This window comes from Caloenas nicobarica, chromosome 10 (assembly GCF_036013445.1).
Source record: "Caloenas nicobarica isolate bCalNic1 chromosome 10, bCalNic1.hap1, whole genome shotgun sequence".
NCBI classification, from domain to species: domain Eukaryota; kingdom Metazoa; phylum Chordata; class Aves; order Columbiformes; family Columbidae; genus Caloenas; species Caloenas nicobarica.
In genome coordinates this window covers 21462744-21481795 of record NC_088254.1, presented here as the reverse complement: position 1 = coordinate 21481795, position 19052 = coordinate 21462744, and the positions used below count along the sequence as shown (strand labels likewise).

The window sequence follows — 19052 nt, the reverse complement described above, 5'->3', positions numbered from 1 at the left end:
TTGGGTTTTGTTTGGTAGGAGACATTAAAAGATACTTGCTCAGATAATCTCATAATAATCTCCGATATCTCATAAGCTCCAAGCTTAGGTGACACTAAGTTAAAATATGTTTAAACAGATTTAAGCTCCAGTTTTCGTGCCTCTGCTTAAGGGTTAATGAAGCACCATAGGGGAGTGTTTCCCTCAGCTGTCTGAGCACTGTGGGTCTGCGAGGAAGACACAAGAGAGGGCTCGGGAAGAGGACTGAGCAGATGGCACATGTATGATGGTGATGGGGGAAGAATACAGAGAGAAAACTGTACTTGCCTTAACTTGTGGGAAAAAAACTTAATTAGTACATCTGTAAAACGACAGACGCTGAGCCCTAAAATTACCCCCTAAACTCTCTCTCTCTTATAATTTTTGTTAACCTTTTTTCTCAAAGTAGTTAAATGAGTTTTCAGTGCCAATTTCAGGAGGAGGGCAAAGAGGTAGTTGTATGCATTGCTTATTCAGATCTGCTTTGGTCCGTAGTGATTTTTCTAGCTACTCATTTTCTGCCAGAAAGAAAATACTGGCTCTAACCTGGGTAATCCCAGTACCGTCTATGTCTGATGACTGAGCTGGTAGATCCAAATTCTCTCCAGATTCAAATTGGCTTAGTGAACTGAGTGGAGTTCAGCCATTTACACCAGTAGAGACTCTGGACCTTCCGTCTTCTACCTAAAATACTCCTCTTCAGCCCCTCAGTTCTTTGTGGATTTGCTCTGCCGTATGTATTTATGAATGTTCTTCTCTCGGCTGTATGACAGATATTTTGCACAGTGCCCTGTTACTGTAAGCCAGGTGCTTTTATCCTTAATGAACAATTTCCTGGAAAAAAAAAAAAAGAAATAAACAATAGATAAAGTAGGTCATGGAGACAGCAGAGTCAAGAGCTTTGCATAGTGATGTAAAATTAAATAAGGCTGGGGTCATGTTCTCATTTATCTCTCCAGTTATTGCTCTAACAGTGCGTGTGATGGTTCCTGGAAAGACGGGGGTATTTTGGGAGACTGTTTGGATCTGCTGGGAATTCTGGCCACACTCTCCTCTTCCCTCTGCATGGAGGAGAAAACAGGCACAGAAGTGTAAGGCTTGGATGTTATGGAAAAGACCTTGTTCACACACCATGGCCTTCTCCGGGGCTTCAGCTTTCTGTCCTGGAGAAAGGCAGATCCGCTCAGCACATTTGCCGTGTTGGATGCCTAAACCCAAGAGCTCAAAGCCATTTCCAGGTGCTTACGTAACCAGCCTGGTTCTGAGAGAGGCAGAGATTTGTGCGTGCTCTGAAAAATCAGATAAATTCCATGGACTCCTAACTTCAGGCTTTTAGCTTTGACATGACTGAACCATTCCTCCAGTATTGATAGTGTTCCAGATATGTCCTGTGAGAAGCACAGGAAAGCACAAAAGATTGTTGCAGCTTCTGAAGAAACCTCTCATATTTCAAGTAAAATCGGCAGTTTTTAAGTGGCTACTCTAATTCTTAAGCCTTTAGAAATCTAGAAATTGATTTAACATTTATCTTATGTGTAGCAGACATTCATAGAAAAAGTTATATTCTGTGTGGGCCAGTCAATGTTTTTAATAGCTGTGAAATTAAAAAAAATTAGAGTAAGATTTCAAGAGCCTGAGAGAGAAATTGACTGCAGGAAGAGAACATCTGAGCGCTGTTGTGACAGAGAATGCCAGGGAGGAGAAAGCACTGGGAAAATCCAGAGCATAAAAGATGAAGATATATGGTACTGGACCAGTGGGGTTAATAAAGGTACAGATGCAGAGGAAACAAACATTATTTCCTTACCCTCTTATGAGGAAACTGAAGATAAAAAGCTTTGCCCTGCCTGCATCATATCTTGAAAATACTTGTTTAGTTTCAGTGTTCATTTTACTCCAGTGTTCAGTTTAATTTTGTCTAGATTACCATCTCCAAAGTTCAAGGCATTCACCAAGTTAAACCCAAACTGGAAAAACTGAATCTGGATTCTCAGCGCAGCTCCAGGGTTTGCAAATCAGCCGCCTCCCATCACTACTGCACCGTTTCTGGAAAAGCAGAGACGGATCTGTAAATGAAAGATGAGCTGCAGCGTTGGGCTGTGGTGCTGCCGCGGATCAACAGCCATCAATCTGTGTTACTTAATTTGTCCCTGGCTCAGCTGTTCACTGTACTTGGGACTTTTTTGGCTGTTTGTTTCATTTTATTTTCCTCTGAGATAAATGAAGACAAAAAGAAGGGGCCAATTGTTTTTGACAAATACAAGTAATTTTAAAAAAATATAACAGTAAAGGATATTATACGTTTTCAAACAGCACGCTTTTTTACTGACTTTCGCAAAATCAGACTTAATTTATTTCATTGGATATATATCAAACATCCTTATACTTCATTGCTTGTTACTCCCATTTTCAGATCAACTTCATGTGGACTCTTAATGTTGTAAAAAAATCGTTTGGAATAAATGGTTGGGTTTTTTAAGCTAAATACTTAGAAACATATTATTGCTCATCAGTGCGTGCCTCTAACTCTTGGGTTGCTTTATTTATCCTGGGTGTTCTGGGGATACAAGGTCTTTGTTGCTCTAAGTGTCTAAGGAAGCATATGCTGTAATTGTTTGACATCTTGAACAGGGATGAGGTGGGCGGCTGTGTGTAAGCAAGATAACTCGGGTTCTCAGAGATGGGTTTGATGTGTGGCAGCTCCCTTGCTCTTCTGAAGTAACGTGTGCGGAGGAATATCTGAAATATGCATGGGATAGCGAATATAAATATACTGTAGAGAATGTGACTCCCCACAGGGTTTCAGCAGCTTTTAAAATCCCGCAGTGCAAGAAGCTGGGACGGGGACGCTGCGGCCCTGGTGGCTTCTGCTGCCGTCCCCTCGCGGCAGCGCTCGCGTGGTGAGCTCAGAGCTGGAGGGCGAGGCAAGCAAATGCTTAGAGTGGCTGTTTCTGACTTGTTTACCATATTTTAATTGAGAAGGTTCAGATATAACCACCCCAGGAGGGTTTCTTAGCTTGCAGGAGATCATCTTCTCTTGAAATACTGCAGGGTCCTTGGATTTTGCCTTTGCCGCCTGCCAGCGCCAACGTGCTTTTGGCAGAAAGCGCCGGTGGAACGTCAGCCGTCCCCTGTCCTGCCCAGGTCAGGAGCTACAAGGAGCACTGACGTTGCAGTGGACTCGAGTTTGGATTAATAACTGGAAGGGCCAAATGTTCAGAGGGCAGGCTTCCAATTCGACACTGGTAGTTGAGTACATGTGCAAAATTATGGGCAGAAAATCACAGATAATTTTTTTCCAAGCTGACCTTTCTGAAAAGGAGCCAGCGATTATCTGCATTTGGGCACCGTTTCAGCAATGTTTTTAGGTGTTGTTAATGTAATATTTTCGTTATATTTCTGCTGGACTATTGATTAACTATTCAATTATTTAAGAAAAAGAAGTTTAGTGTTGTAATGAATAATAGCTTTTTGGATTGGTACTTGTGCCTTGCACAAGCATGCATGAATATGAAGTTTGTCTAAATACCGATAAAATAAGAACGTCTGCATTTCTTTGTGTGTTGATGTTGATTTCATACAGTGGATGGATAAAGCCAGATGTGTTTATACGGATAATGCTAACTGTGTTTATACATTGTTACTTCAGTATCTAGTCACTTTTCAGTTTGGAATATGCTTGTTCTTAAGACACCTGGCAGGTTGGTCAGTCCCCTTCCCCTGTTTCCAGTGGAAGAAACTGAGCCTCTGAGAATTTGTCCTGAATGTCACGTGAAGTTTTGGATCCCGGTGGTGGGTGGTGCGGAGGTGCCTCTGAAGGCTCAGAGAAGCCCACAGAAAATGCTGGATGCAGAATGTGGGTAGAACTGGAGCTGCCTCGGTCCAGCCCACTTTGCTGACCCTGTGTTGCACCTTAAGTCTTTGACAGTGTGGTTTAAACTCAGGTCCTCAGAATCCTGGGTGCAAACACCAGCCTTTGTCTTGATAAACGTATTTCATCAGCCATAACTAAACTAATTGCCTAGACTGTTTCCTAGTGACGCGTCTCTGTGGTATTTTGACCCGGTTTTCCTTTGAGAGCACTGAAGGAACAATCCTGAGCTTCCAAAAATGACATTGATAGATTGAGAAGAGCTTATTTCATTATTTGTTCCTGCTTTGCTGTAGCTAAGCTCCCAATGACTCCAGTGGAAGTCAGCTTTTTAGAGTATTTAGTGCCGAAACAGATCTTCGGACTTCATAACATATCCTGGAACTGTAACAAAGTTCACCGTAGCAATTGCAGCTCACACTGATATATTTTAGAGCTCAGAAATTTAGAGTAACTTAAAGAGATTTGGACATTCAGTTCCCATTAAAATTAGCCACCTGCCCAGTTTTGGAAAACTGAGCAACTGTGGTTCAAAGAATATAAGAGAGAGTCAGGAGGACACTTTCGCAGTTAGGACCTTGGTGCGTTTATCTGGTCTTTCAAAGAAAGCCTCTAAAACTACATCTCAGGAAACAGAATTAGTTCCTTTATTTGTACTGAACAGCATCTACTTCCCGAGTGATGGAGCAGGGGTGGCCAAGACAGCAGACGGGGCTCAGGATGCAGCTCTTTATACTTTTCCTTTCCGTAAACTGTGAAGATCTCTAAATTTTACTTTTATTCTTTTATTTTTCAAGTCACGTTAATTACAGAAAATACCACAGAATTGTTTAATTTGTTTCATTCCCAACATTCACTGTAACTTCAGCCACGAACTTTGGTTGAGCAGCCGAGGAGCGTGGTTAACTTTCATGAGAAGAGAGCATAGAATACTTTTATCCTGAAAAGCCGAGGTTCCTACTTACATTTCTTTGCATTACCCTTATGGCTAGAAGAAAAAAGCTGCAACAAGCTTGTCTCTGTTGTATGAACTCCAGTGTAAGGTAAGAAATGTCCCAGTTTTGTACATCTTGTCGGTCTGTTCCGAGCCTGTGCCGCAGCTGGGACTGGTCCCTCCGAGACACTGAGTGGTACAAACTGCTCCTATGCCCTGAGCCTTCCCAGGAATGTCCAAAACCGCTGTGTTGTCCTGCTCGGCTCCATCTGTCCCCTTCACTGTGTCACCTCCAGGTGACAGGAGACTTGAGTCTGGAAATGGTATCAGGGATATATCTGAAGAGTCGTGATTTCTGTATCTACTCCAAGTATTTCCAGCTGTTGAACTGCCCCTTGAAATCGCAGGCAGGCAGACACACAAACCTCAAAGTGAGCAGTGCTGGAGGAGACCGTGGAAAAACAGAATCCATGACTGACAGCATGTGTTTTGTAGCCCAAATTATAGACCAGTTGTTTTGCACCGCATGTAAGGGATGATAATTTGCGCTCAGTACAATGTCTCCTAGAGGCTTAAATAGACGCTGTTAACTGAAATACCATCTTTGTTAACAGGGGCAGCTCCTTGTCTGCTGCGTTCCCGTGCTGATGCTGTCAGGCGGCCGTAGAGGGAACCCAGCAACCCAGCACACGGGGTTTCTGCCAGTTCTATCACTTGAATTTCTTTGCATTCAGATGATAAGAATCACATTCCCAGTGCTTTTGTATTCAGTACCTGCTCCTTCCTGGAAGTGTTTATCTGTTTAAAGCAGCTTTAAATTTTAATTAAAAAACAAAACAAACCCACAACTTGTCATTTGCGATATTTCTTTTGCTCGTGGCGGCAACTTTTAGAGGTGACTACTGCGTTCAAGCAGCCAAGTCCTCGGCTGCCCAGATTAAAACAACCTGTTTCTTCACTTTCATTCTGAGCTCTGCGTATCATCCAGCCCTTTCGTGGTATCTCAAGTTATTAATCATAAACGGAGGCATCCAAAAAATCCTGATGAGTTTTGAAACTCATGGCCTCATTTAGCTTTCATAACAGCTTGTTTCTAACAAAATCTGATGTAGAGCCAAATGAAGTGTGTGTTTAAATGATCCCTTGCCTAAACTATCATGAAAATTTCAGCTGGGATGAGAAGGAGGAATGCCACCCAGGGCAGCTTGGTGGAAGCTTGTTACTACTTAAGAGACTGAAATAGCGTAATCAGCAAACACTCAGTCACTTTAATGCTTCTTCAGTGAAATCCAACTTTTTATTTCCTGGCGTAACTATTCTCTTGCATTTTCCTTATTCGCTTACATATAAATACTAGAATAGATTTTAATTTTAATGCACCTAGATTTTCTTATTTCGTAGAAACTATAATTAAGAACAGAATTAGGGAGCTTCTTGATAAATATAATACATTTATGAAGGATCAACAGGGCTTTGTAAAAGCTTCATAAATTGTTAAAGCCCTTTGTAGTAAACGCATGGATCAAGAAGATCCAGTTAAGTATCCAGAAGGCTTTTGCAAGGTCTTTCATCAACCTTCCTGAAAGAAACTGAATTTTCTTTCTGGGATATAACAGAAGAAAAAAGTCTATATATAAAAAAAACGTTGTTTATGTGGTAGGAAATTATAGGAAACAAAGTCTGAGAGTCAATGGTTGATTTCTAACAGTGGAGCAAGGAGGCATCAAGAACTGAAATGGAGGAGGCGGACAGAAAAACGAAGGAATTGTTTCCTACAGTGCATGGCAAAGTGTGAGACCATCACAGGATTCTGCTGACACTAAAATTTAAATTTAGAGTATTGAAGTAAGATTTTCACAGATCAAAAAGTATTAGTCAAATGATTGGAATAGAATCCATTAAATGGTATCAAACACAAAGACCCACTGGTGGCTGAGGAAGTCGCAAAGTTGCAAATTGCTGGAAGGTTTAAAGGGATGTGTGACTATCAGCTGCCTTCTTACACTCTTTCCTAGGCACAATTATCTTGTGATATGTAATGATTTAGAATGGTTTATCTCATTTCTGTCTTAATTTGTTTCCATTGACCCAATATGTTTTCTGGTTTTTGAATCGATTGCTCACAGGGCCAAGCGTTTTCCGAAGAGCTTTCCTGTTCACGTGCTGTGTGTCTCCGTGTGCTGATAATCAAAAAAAACAGGACTCAATAGGAAGTTTTAGCACTTTGAGGTAAGACTTTTTAACATGGCTCTTTGTTAATTTCATTGCATGGAAGTTTGTCAGAAAAATTCAGGCTCAGTTATTTGACTACGTATACATTTAGACATCTGAATAAATGATCTTCAAAAATACATAAGGATTGAAGGATATCGTATGCTAGTGAAAGACACTTCTGTAAATGTTTTCTCTAATTGCAGCTGGACACCAAATTAGGTTTTTGCCTGGTTCAGATCTAACTTCACCCCAAATTGAGAGAAAAGCATTTAATTTAAAACTTAGTCATGGAGTGGAAATTCTGGCTGAATTTCATGTCAAAGTCATGTTACGAAATATTTTTATGACAGAAATGTCAACATGAAATGTTTCACTACTTCTGTCCCTGAACAGACAGTTCTCTAATGGTCATTTTTAGTTATATTTTCTGGTCTGTCAGCCAAAGAAGCAGAGGAGAAATTTAATCTGTGGTTTTGGTTTTGCTTTTCTTTTTTCTCTGAGCCACTTGAAGTATACACTTGTCTTCTTTCACAAGAATATTACCAAAGCCACGTCCTTGGCACCTAGAGAAAGCTTTAGAGGATGTTTGCTTCACCCAGCAAGGATTCTTTGGGCTCTTATTTTCTTTATGTGTAGGTCCCAGTCTTGTGGGGCTTAGCCATCCTCAGCTTGTGCTGTGTAAACTGCAAAAGAGAGTGACAACCCACTTTTGTCCATCCACATTCTCATGTGCTTATCCAATTTAAGTGACCATCTGCATCTTCTGGTCTATCGGCAAATCCCTGCGCGGTTTCCTCAGCAAAGGTTTCTGTGAAGCGAATCCACAGACAGACAAGTCAATGGCTCCCCACCTACTAGTTTTTCTATAGTGAAGATTTGGGGCCGAATGGTGAAAGTGTGTGTCCTTTCTTTTGTGATGGAACCAGTGACTGTATCAATATTGTAGGTGAAGGACTGAAATTCATTCAAAAAGGAGCGAGGTCTGTGAAAATGGCTTAATGAGTAACAGGTACCTAACCTAATCAGTTATAATTACCAGAGAGCGAGACGCTTGTGAAAAATCTCCCGATTGTATTTTGGATTGAAAGAACCTCTTTCTTGCCAAATTGTACCTAAATTGACTTCTTTCACTCCTGAAAAGAAAAATCAGGCCTGGAGAGACAAAAAGTCAGAGTCCATTTAGGGTTTGCACAGAAGAGCTGCGTGTTGTTTATTTTCTTGTTAAGCTCAAAAGGCTGCCCGTCCTCGGGAGAGCGGCCGTGGCAGACGCTGGAAATGTTTCTATCATCTGGATATATCTTTAATGAAGTTACAGGCATCGTCCCCATGAAAGGCTCGTGTTGCCTCCTAGTAGAATATGTTCCAAACACTAAATGCTATGCAGGAATGTGGAGTATATTATGCTGAGCAATAAAAGCTGAAAAAAAACCCCATATTAGATGTAATTTCTGGACTCCTTTTTGATGTTGGTTTTTAATATATGTGCTCCTATTTTTAGACATTTATTCTGAATCTTGTATTAGCAACCATTCCATTTTGGTATGAGGTCTTTTCTATTAACACTGATCAAAGTGAAATGTTTCATTTGAGTTAGAAAAAGAGACACTTGAGATGAATGAGGTTCTGCTGTGTTTGGAGAGTTGGACGTTTCTGATACACAATCTGACATACAAAGTTAGAAAATTAATTGCACAAAACAGTTAATTTTTAAATAGATAATAAAACAGCATTAGCAGTAAAACTTCAGAAAATAATTTCGAACCTCTTTCAAATACATTGTAAACAAATATTCGGAGTGCTATTAAGGATTATAAATAATTCTTTGGTGTTTAAGTCTAAACTGATACATTGTTTTCTTAAGAACAAGCTGAGATCTCTGCGAACTGCAGAATTCAAATATAGAGCTGCTCGAGTTAAATGCGAAAGGGCTCAGTCTCTGTAGGCAGAACTCGGGCCGTCTTTCTGCCTCTAAATAATTGAAGGGTAAACCCGGGCTGCTGATATTCTCAAGAAGTTAACACACTGAGCACAGAACTACGTTTTGATCAAAAAAACGCCTCTCTTAAGGATTGTATTTCCTTAAGCCGTTTTGCTTTGCTCTGCCGATGAGAAGCAGGTTTTCCTCTAGTCCATGTACCAGTGTAGGGAATGAACAAAAGGGGGAACTGCAGCCTGAAATACCACGCTCAGTAGAACTCGTCCTCTGTAACTTGGTATTAATCAAGTGCTAGTTAGTGTAATATGTTAAAGGCATCTTTTCAGGTATTTTTGTGAAAGGGCGGTCTGTCATTTTGTTGAGCCTGATACTTGAGCAGTTCACATCTATTGGCACACGTTATGATAAAAGATCAATTCTGCTCTCAAACAAGCTCTCAGTTTTTGAACATTTTGTTGGACTTCTGTCCCACTTGCAGGTCAGCCGTCCAAGACACTTTTCCTCCGTGGAGAGGGGGTGTCTGGGGCGAGCGTGGCGAATGGCTTTCCAATAAACGGAGCTCGCTCTCGTGCCTTTTCCTCCTCAGCCCTCTTCATTTCCAGAGTGAACTTTTGCGTTGTTGCCACAGGACTTTGAAGCGGCCCACAGGTAGAGAGGGCCACTCATAGACTTAAATCCGTTCCATGAGGAACATTAACATTAAATCATGTTAATTAACATTAATATGACTTACGTGGCTTAAGGCCTCTCTTTGGGTTTAGCAGAGCTCTAGGAATAATTTAAAAGACGAGCTATTACTCCCACTGAGACCTTGCCTTGGAAGGCACTGGAGGCGATGGGTGTCCTGGGTCAGGAGGTGGTTTCAGTGCCTCTTTCCTGACTGTCCCTCTGCCGCTCGTTCTGCCGGGCGATGACTCTTTCCACCAGGCTGTATATCAGCGCCACGCAGAGCAAACCGCTTAATGTCTCTTTTGCTGTTCTGGACCATGAGGCAATGAGCCGTGTGGTTTTTAGATGATCATATGAAGATTCAATCTATTTTTAGATCTTGTTGCCAGGAATAATTTATGAGACTTTTGATTTGAGTGGTGGATTATGTGATGATGTAAATGCCTGAAATGGGTATTTTAAAATATTTTTACTGACATAACATTTAACAGATTAACACTTCTGATGCAGTTACATTTAAAAGGAGCTTCAAATTTCCTATGTATTTTATATTTTTCACTGTGTCATTGGGGACCTCTAGGCAAACACCACGACTTTGGTTTCAAAGCCCCAGGCGAGCAATAAGTAGGTATAAGTCAGTACATTTAATAGATGAACTGTAAGATGATGAAGAGACCACACCTAATGAATTTTATACAATCTATTTCCAGCTTCGGTGCAAATGTTTTTATTTCATGTTTAGTGTTCTGCATAATGTGACTCAATATGCTGACCTCTGTCATTCTAAGTGATTCCCCAGCTAAGAGTTCAGAAGTGGATTGATTTTTCTTCAGTCATGTAATAAGCATATGTCTCAGATCTAGCCTACTATATTGACACATGTAAAACTCATTTACATAAATCAAAGAGGTTATCTGGATATTCTTCCATTTGTCTACAGGTTGATGAGAGAATAAATTATTTTAATACCTCAGTTATTTATTTTGTTGGTCCAGACAGACAGTTGTAAACATGATCAGTACCAGAAATGTTCCTTGGAAGAATCATTGGGGCTATCAGTATCTTGGGTGGCTTAATCATCAAGTTCATCAGTTTTAGTAGGTTTAAACATATAAATTCCTTTTACAATGCATTTGCACTTTTAAAAAATGTTACTGTTTAGTTGATTGCTTTTGCAAGTATTTCAGTTTGTGAATAACTCTACGGTATTGAGATGTGCATAGAAGCAAAGATGAAAAGGCCTAAAGGATGTTTTCTTCAAAATGATCTTTAATGGCGATACTTTCTTTTCTTTGTCTAGACACAACAATGGTGGCGCAGATCCTGTTCAAGTGGATTCTAAAAGGGTTTATTCTACCTTTTCTGCTCAAAACTACTCTGTCCCTAAACCCAGATGATCCAAATGTTTGTAGTCATTGGGAAAGGTAATGTATAACATGCCAATTTTTAATTTTTTTGACTAGCCGTTTCATATTTTTACATTTAAAAGGCAAAATAAGAGCCACGATTTGCTGAATACCACCCTGCCTCACAAAAGAACATGGATTTGCATGCCAGAAATAGTACTTCGGAGTGCTTTTGAGGATTTGAATGATCCCAAAGCATAGGTTCTAAAGCTGGAGCTGTAGCCCACAACCCCCTGTGTTACCCGTCTGCTCAGCTCGACTTTGGAAAGCTCCACAGAGTTCCAGCGAGAGGACTGCAGAGGCATTTTGTCATTTATCATGGAGAGACCTAGAAAAACGGTGGCCTTGTTCTGTCTTGCTTTTTTCTGGTTGTTGCCAAGCAAGACTATTAGAGATTCTGACTAAGTTTTAAGCCCTTCCTGCTGCAACATGCAGACTTGCTCTGTATGTCGTGAACTTTGTGGCCGGATCTGCCAAATTCGTGTCAGCGTCAAAGAGCATCTGCATAAAAGCACCAAGTACTAAAGGCCCTGGTAGTTCTGTTCTTCCTATTGTTACAGTGTCTTTGTCCTAAAAGTGGATCTTTGTGAGATGGTTCTTACGAGTACACAGAAACCCACTGCCTTTGATCGGGTTCACGTTCACACAGGGTCTGCTTGCAGAGGTTAAAGTTCCTGTACTCTTAAGTTTAACTTAATAAATTTCCAGTTCTGATCTGTGGTTCGGTTCCACACAAATATAAACTGCCTTACACTCTAGCAAAATAAACCCCTTAACAATACCAAAAACAGAATCCTACTTTAAAGGCACTATGTTTTGATTTTAGAGATCTTAATTAGAGAACTAACTGTAGGTAGCGCAGCTGCAAAGCAAAGACCAAACGGGAGTAGGATTTTGCAGTCTGTGTTGTGAGGTGAAGTGCATTCAGAGCACAGGAGTAAAATATTGATTTTGTCTGAAGAAAGTCAGCAACCTAGAGACCCAATCAAGGAGAAACAAAAATTAAATACCAAAATTGATTGGTTGTACTGACCAAGATGACTTTGTTACTTAGATGTTAATAAATCAAAGGGAAAAGATTGTTAGGGCAATTGCTGGATAACTAACGGGATCGTAAAATAATAATCAAGATTTGTGAGTGTTATTGTTTAACATTAATAATGTACAATGTAAATCTTTTACATTTTGGCATTAGTAGAAGTAAAAACATTACTGTCAAACCCAGCAAATTTTGATAGAGGACAAAAGCAACATCTAATAGAATCTCGGCCTGTCCAGAAGGGGCATGACAAGCAAGGCAGAAACAGTCCAGTCTTTGATTTCAAGCCAATCAGACCCTCCAAGCAAATATTTTGGTATTCCTGTACGGGTGCAACCTCACAGGGCTTAATCACGTCAGCAGTCCCGTTGGTGGGAAGGAAATCACTTGGGTGATTAAGACGATCGATATAATGAATGACTTGGAGGATCTAATTCCTGGGTCCTGACCCTGCCTAGAATGATTTCAGGATCAGTCTCCAAAGATATTGTCGATCTGATAAAGTTGAGCTTGTTTCCAGATCAGAGCCTGAGATTCTGAGTCTCTTCTGCAGTGCACACGCTCACTGTAGGGCTCACAACATTCTAAAATGACACTAACGAGTCAAGGAGATGTGTTCCTATATCATGTGGGAGGCCCAGACACTTTCAATATAATCATAGTAATAAATATAGTATCTGTTGCATGAATAAGTAGTGTTTTGGGAAGGAGACTGCTGGATTTTTAGTCTTCATTCTAATAAATTTGGCCGATTTTTGTTCCTATCCATTCATTTGTACAAAGGGGAGTAATCCCATTCTAACCACACTTCAAAGTGTTCCAAATCTAGATACCGGTTAACTCCTGTTGCAATTTTCAGATAGTTCTGAGGTTATTTCTGCTACAAATTAAAAGGATTCAATTTGTGCAGCAGAAAAATAAACACTCTTCAACCTTTTACAAATGATCCCATCTGACTGGTGCACCTAATATTTGAAGTAATGATGCTGCTTCATCATAAAATGAAGTGTGAGCATCCCATCGTGCTGGCAAAACGCAGCAGTGCTGAGTTAATATGAGCTGTTATTAGCGTGGCGGAATACCAGCAAAAATTAACAGTCCTAGGCAGGAAAGCAATGGAGACATTTTAAAAACGTGGTGCTTTCCTCTCTCTTAAAATTTGCACTATCAAGTTAACCAAATGCACTTTTCACCTTCTAAACTACCGTGGATTTTAGTAACATTAGTTTATTTTCCAGAGGGAACGGTTCATTACTCAGCCTGCAATCTCTGTCCCTAGTTCAGTTATGGAGCCCAAGGCTGACGCATTTCCAAAATTTTCAGGAAGAGCTGTGGTTGAAGGAAGCCTTTTTCTTTTTTTGATAACACCCAAAGTTTCTAAGATTATTGATTTAATTATTTTTCCTACTGGAGTGAGATGAGTAGCACATACAGAGAACTGAAGCTTTTTGTGTTGCAACAAACAGCCTTTCTCTTTCTTTCTTTCTCTATCCCTAGCTACGCCGTGACAGTGCAGGAATCTTACGCTCATCCTTTTGATCAGATCTACTATACCAGATGTACTGACATACTGAACTGGTTCAAGTGCACTAGACATAGGTAAGAGCTGATCCCTAGATGTTTTAGTTTTATTTTGCCTTTTTATCTCCTCACATACATTTATTTATCCAAATTTTTGTGGTGGTCTGATAGAGGTACATACGATAACTGGTGTGTTTGATGTTCTAGGGCATTGACTGAAGTATTGAGATTTTTGCATGAAATTGGAGTGAGATCAATGGAAGTGTCAGTTGCTTACGGGCCGTTCAGTAGTGTATATTCTTGCCACTCACCCCGCCAGGTGACTGAAGTGTTTATTACACGACCAAACATGACCAACTGTCCCTTCCAAGTGGTCAGTGCGTGTCCAGGTTTATGGTAGGAAGTGCCTGCAGCTTCTAAATCTTGAAGAATCAGGCACTTGCAGGTTAGTGATAGTTGTAAATGGATCCATATTTGAAATACTACACCCAAATCTGTATTGAAAATCAGGTAAAATGAGGATGTGTCCATTTCTAGCACTGAATGGAAGCTGATACTAAACAGTTCATTTCTCCCAGGCTGCACGTTATTGCTGTTATATTCATTCTGATTCCAAGTAGAAAAGTATCCTAATAAATATCGACTAATATTTTCTGTCTTCCAAGGGGGTTTTAGCAGGCTACTTGGCACCTTAACTTTCACACATTCAGTAGCAAAGAAGTTGTTCAGCACCATCCCTGTCTGACTGTGGGTTTTGCTTTTTAGTTTCTGTGTTACAATGTATGGAATCGAACAGAGATGCAGAAGTTTCTGGGCTATTGTGTAGCTTGGAATGCAGCAGAGTAAATCAGTTGGCTTATCTAACATGAGGAATCATAGATTTTGTTCAGTTTAGGTAGTTTCAAATAAAGTAACATGAACAAAGCTGTTTTGAAGTGTTCGCTGTTAAATATTCTCTGTTATGTATTCCTTCTCTAATGTGGTATCATTGCTAATGCTGTGAGTAAGTCTAGAAAAGCTACAGAACGCTTAACACCTTTTTGTTTCTGTGGACTGCATATTGTGGTGGGGAAACATGCTTTAAAAACTGAACTGGGACTAGTATGTCACTTTGCCAGGCGTTGATGCCTTGGAAGGGTTGGCAGGGAGGAAGAAATCACCTGGGGTTAACTTCACGGTTTGAGTATCGAGAGCAGTTTCCGCTGCGGTAATTCCTTGTGCACACCCTGGCACAGTGGTCCCTGTAGAAGATTCTGTTCCTTCCATCGATGATCACTGACCTTGCCGATAGGCAAAATGAATTGTTTCTTCTTGAAGAAACTCCTTGCCCTTGCTTTTGGACTGGGGAAATGTTTTAAGATAGCGGTCCTAGGAAGGGCTGCAGTGATCGACTGTCATGAGTACAGTGTTTATAATACAAGTTATATTTCAAGTTTCAAAACAAGTATGGATTTTTTTTTATTGTGGCTTTTAATATCAAAAGCTTTCATGCATTTTAAAGTAATTATTGAATGCTATCCTTACTAGAATTTAACAGAAATATAATTCCAACAGTAAGCATTGATTTTCAATATTGTCAAATGGCTTTCTGTCTTGCAATTTAGAATAAGTTATAAAACAGCGTATCGAAGAGGACTAAGAACTATGTATCGGCGAAGATCTCAGTGCTGCCCTGGATATTACGAAAGTGGAGACTACTGTATACGTACGTACAGAGCTTTGATTCAGATGTGACAATTGAAAGTCATTTCTGGAGGAGCTGTAGACAAATTAAAGATGTATTGTAGTAGTAATATTAAGGGCTGATTTTCAGAGCTAGTTTAGGTCACAATTGCAGATACAGGTGATTTCAGGTCCTTTCAGGTTTGTGCATTTCAAGCACCTAAGTAAAATTTTGGTGAGATCATCGCAGAGGGAGTTGATCAAGTTCCCAAGGGCTTCCTTGAATCAGACCTTACTTTGGGGGGTAATTTACACAAGTATGCACTAATCGTAAAGAATTAGGAGAACTGAGAACACTCTTGGGAATGAAGTATTACGTAGTTTTAGAAGCAGCGTAAAGTTTCTGCCTCTTAACTTTGAAAGTTTTTTCTCCAGGTGAGAACAGTTAAAATCTCATTGTGTTTCATGTGGCTCCTGTCAATAATTTTGCCCTTTCTAAAGCTTCACAAATGTCAAAGGAACTTTGTCCTAATTGCACCGTGTAAGTAAATAAAAAGCTCTGGAGTGTGTCAGGTCAGTGTGAGGGTGACAGAAAACCAAACGAATCTCTCAGCAACACCTAAGAGTTGTGTTAATTAAAAATGTCCTGTACATGAATGTCACGCGTTTTCAGTATTGCAGCTTTCTAAGTGCTCTGAGACAGAACACATTTGCTGTACTTTGCTCAAAACAAAAGCTGGAGCTGGGGAACTCTTGTCTACGTCTTGTTAGAATGAGATTATGACACAAGAAAAATCCAAGGAGGTTTTGATCAGCATCAGAACCCAAATTTTATTGTCAACTTGAGAGTGCCGTAGAATAATTTAAATGTGAAAATGATACAATTATCCAGCTAACTTGAAGTATCTTGACACAGTGCTTTAGAGCTATTTAGCTCTGTTGATGTTTTTGTCTGAATACCTGTATTGTACTTATATTGTAACATATGAGCACCTCAAAAGCATGAATGGACCCAAATCTCATTTTAAGTGACCTCTACGCCAAACAGTTACTTTGAAGAGGCTTTGGGCTGTGGAAAATTACCAGCTCTTTGAGACAAGGCATTAGAATTAGCCTTATTTACAGGGGGAGTAATAGTTTGATCTTTCGGAGTGTCAAGTGCTGTTACTCAAGTCCTGAAAAACATTTACTGCAACCTATTGTCTTTGCTAAAACCCTTCCTATGTTAAATATGTACTTACTTTTAAATTTCTCAAGTGTCAATATCATTTCAGCAGTTGTTCCGCATACTTTTATTACCACCTTGAATTTTGCGACTCAAAATCCCGTCTGGCACAGAATGTATTTGTTTTCACTTTTCTCTCTGTGATCTGTCGATTTTTTTAGTTTTTAGTTTTTAATTGCCATGCTGGTTGCAACAATGGGAGATCTCTGCAGACTTTCTGATTCTTTGAGGATATTAACATTTATTTTAAAGTGCCTTTTTTTTTTTTTAGTATTAATACTCAAGAGTTCTGTGGCTGCCAGGCACATGTTGTCTTTCTGCTATGGAGAAAGAACAGCATTCACCATAGACCAAGGTTTTGCTGGTGCAGAACAGGCAGCAGGTATCTGCTCAGCCCGGGAGTTTCTGTTTGACACAGTGCAGATTATACATTCTTTCTGTTATTTACAAGAGCAAGAGTCGGGTTCTTCTCTTTCACTGTCTGCATGGTCAGAAATGCCAAGTGCCTCAGGGATGTTTTCTGTCTGTCCTCCTTCCTGGGAGATCTCAGCAGCAAGTACAGCTGAGAGGGAAATGATGTAAAGGGAGAAGTTTCCAGCGTCACTGGTTCCAGACACTCAGTCTTATTGTTTTGATACCACAAGTAGTCACATGGCCAAAAAAAAAACCTCATCAAAACTCTAACCCTGCAACCAATGGTTTGAAGGCACAACAATATTTAGTTAATGGGATCCTTCTCTTGTCATTCCTTTTGTTTCTAACACATCAAGCCCCGGTCCCGTTAGTTTTGTTTTGCTTTTTTTTTTTTTCCACAGTATGTTCCTGTGCCAACAAGCAAATTCTCCCGTTCATCATTCTTTGTAGTCAGCAGTGAATTCCATTTTCATTCCTGGTGACAACTCCCTGCTTTTACCTCTTTCTTTACCTTCCCTTTCCCATTTCTTTCTTTTCTTTAAACCGATATTTTCTGCTCTCCTCACAAAGTGGTGCGATACTCCTACCCCACGTTCTCTAGACACGTTCAGTGCCTGCGTCTCTAACAGCAGCTGCTACAAGAGAGGGGTCAGGAGACACCGTCCGAATGGTTCCCCTTGCCCGTGCGGTCACAGGGCAGCGCAGTTTGGCGATGAACGTCCTTCCACCAGGCTCCACCGGCTCGAAGGGCAGAAGCTCCAGCCCTGCAGAGCAAGTTCTCCCCACTCAGCCAGCTCTTGAAAATCTTTTCCATTAGCGATGGTGGGAGCCACTACGGCATGGGGAGCAGAGAACACATCCCACAGTGAGCCTGCTGATCAAAAGAAAGTTTGATTAAAAAACAGTGTGTAGATTAAAGGCTAATTGGTTCTTCTTTCATTAATAGCAGTCTTTATTTCTTGCAAAAGTTAAATAGCTTTGTAATTAACAGTGACATGTTTAGACTAGAGAAAACTTGAGTTTAAATCTCTATTAATGTTTCTTGGGTTTTAAAACAGGAGCAAAGGCTTTCAGCTACTGTTTTGATCTTTTCCCTTCTCATTTACTATTTTTTAAAGGAATGTCAGATACATGTTTTTATCTTTGGCCTCCTGTTGGGACTTACTATGTGAATTAGGTCTAATAAAATCTCAGTTCTAAATGATCAGATTGACCCAGAGCCTCCTGCTCTGCCACTCTTCATCTGATGTGGTCTTTGCCCTTTTGAGATCTTCGTATGCTGCTGCCCCATAAAATGTGGAATTCAGACACAAGGTCAAATAATTTAACTTGTTGACTGGTAAGTTGTACACCTTTCCAGCCTGTTAGTACCTAAGTTGAGCAGTTTGGGGGTATCTTTGTCATCTTTGTGCCTATAAATGGATTGGAATATTTTGGGGGTTGTAATGATATTCAAAAAATACCACCTGAAAAATGCTGCAAGTACACATCTGCTTTTTTTTTTTTCCCCCATTGATGTCTTAGAAATGGTTGCTACCATTCTGGTAGTTTTGCAAAATGATTCCCCTTCTCTGAATGTTCTTATACATGACATAGCTTTTCACTGAGCTGTCCCTGAAAACAAACAGCATAGTCTGGGTAGTAAATCACAGCAACTATGATTTACTGTACTTCGTATGCTAAGGTAAGCTTTTCGCAGAGCAAATACATAAACCGCAGAAAATCTTTTCTCAAACAACCACAGGATTCAACTGCTCTTCAAGGTTTTCGTGAGGATGTTTTAAAATTATATTGCCTAGATGAATATCTATGGTAGATAAAGCATCTCTGAATACTTTGCCTCTCAAAAAAAAAGAGAAAAAGAAAAGGAATATTACATGGTTCTTTCGTGATTTTGACCCTCTGAGTAGATGGTAATTGAATACTTCTCTTTAAGAATATGTCAGGCAGAAAGATCCTCTATGTACTAAATGGATACATTTTTGTCTGAGAGACCAATGCTTTGTTCAGCCTGTCCATTTTAATCTTATTCTTGCACTACAGATTTATATAAAAGAGACGTTTCTTCTAGATAGCAAAGGGTCAGAGACCCAAGCATCAGAGAAAAGGAAGATGGGAGTGCAAGCGGTATCTACTTATATCT

The 19052-nt window shown here is 40.1% G+C and overlaps 1 protein-coding gene across 1 annotated transcript in view; it reads left to right on the top strand.

The window, feature by feature from the left end:
- MEGF11 (multiple EGF like domains 11) overlaps nucleotides 1–19052 on the top strand; it is a 257722-nt gene that overhangs the window by 55021 nt on the left and 183649 nt on the right. Inside the window, exons 2-5 of the mRNA XM_065641517.1 lie at nucleotides 6950–7052; nucleotides 10943–11066; nucleotides 13585–13686; nucleotides 15213–15313. Of these exons, the coding sequence (XP_065497589.1) occupies nucleotides 10951–11066; nucleotides 13585–13686; nucleotides 15213–15313 (319 nt within the window). The 5' untranslated portion in view covers nucleotides 6950–7052; nucleotides 10943–10950. The remainder of the gene's footprint in view (nucleotides 1–6949; nucleotides 7053–10942; nucleotides 11067–13584; nucleotides 13687–15212; nucleotides 15314–19052) is intronic.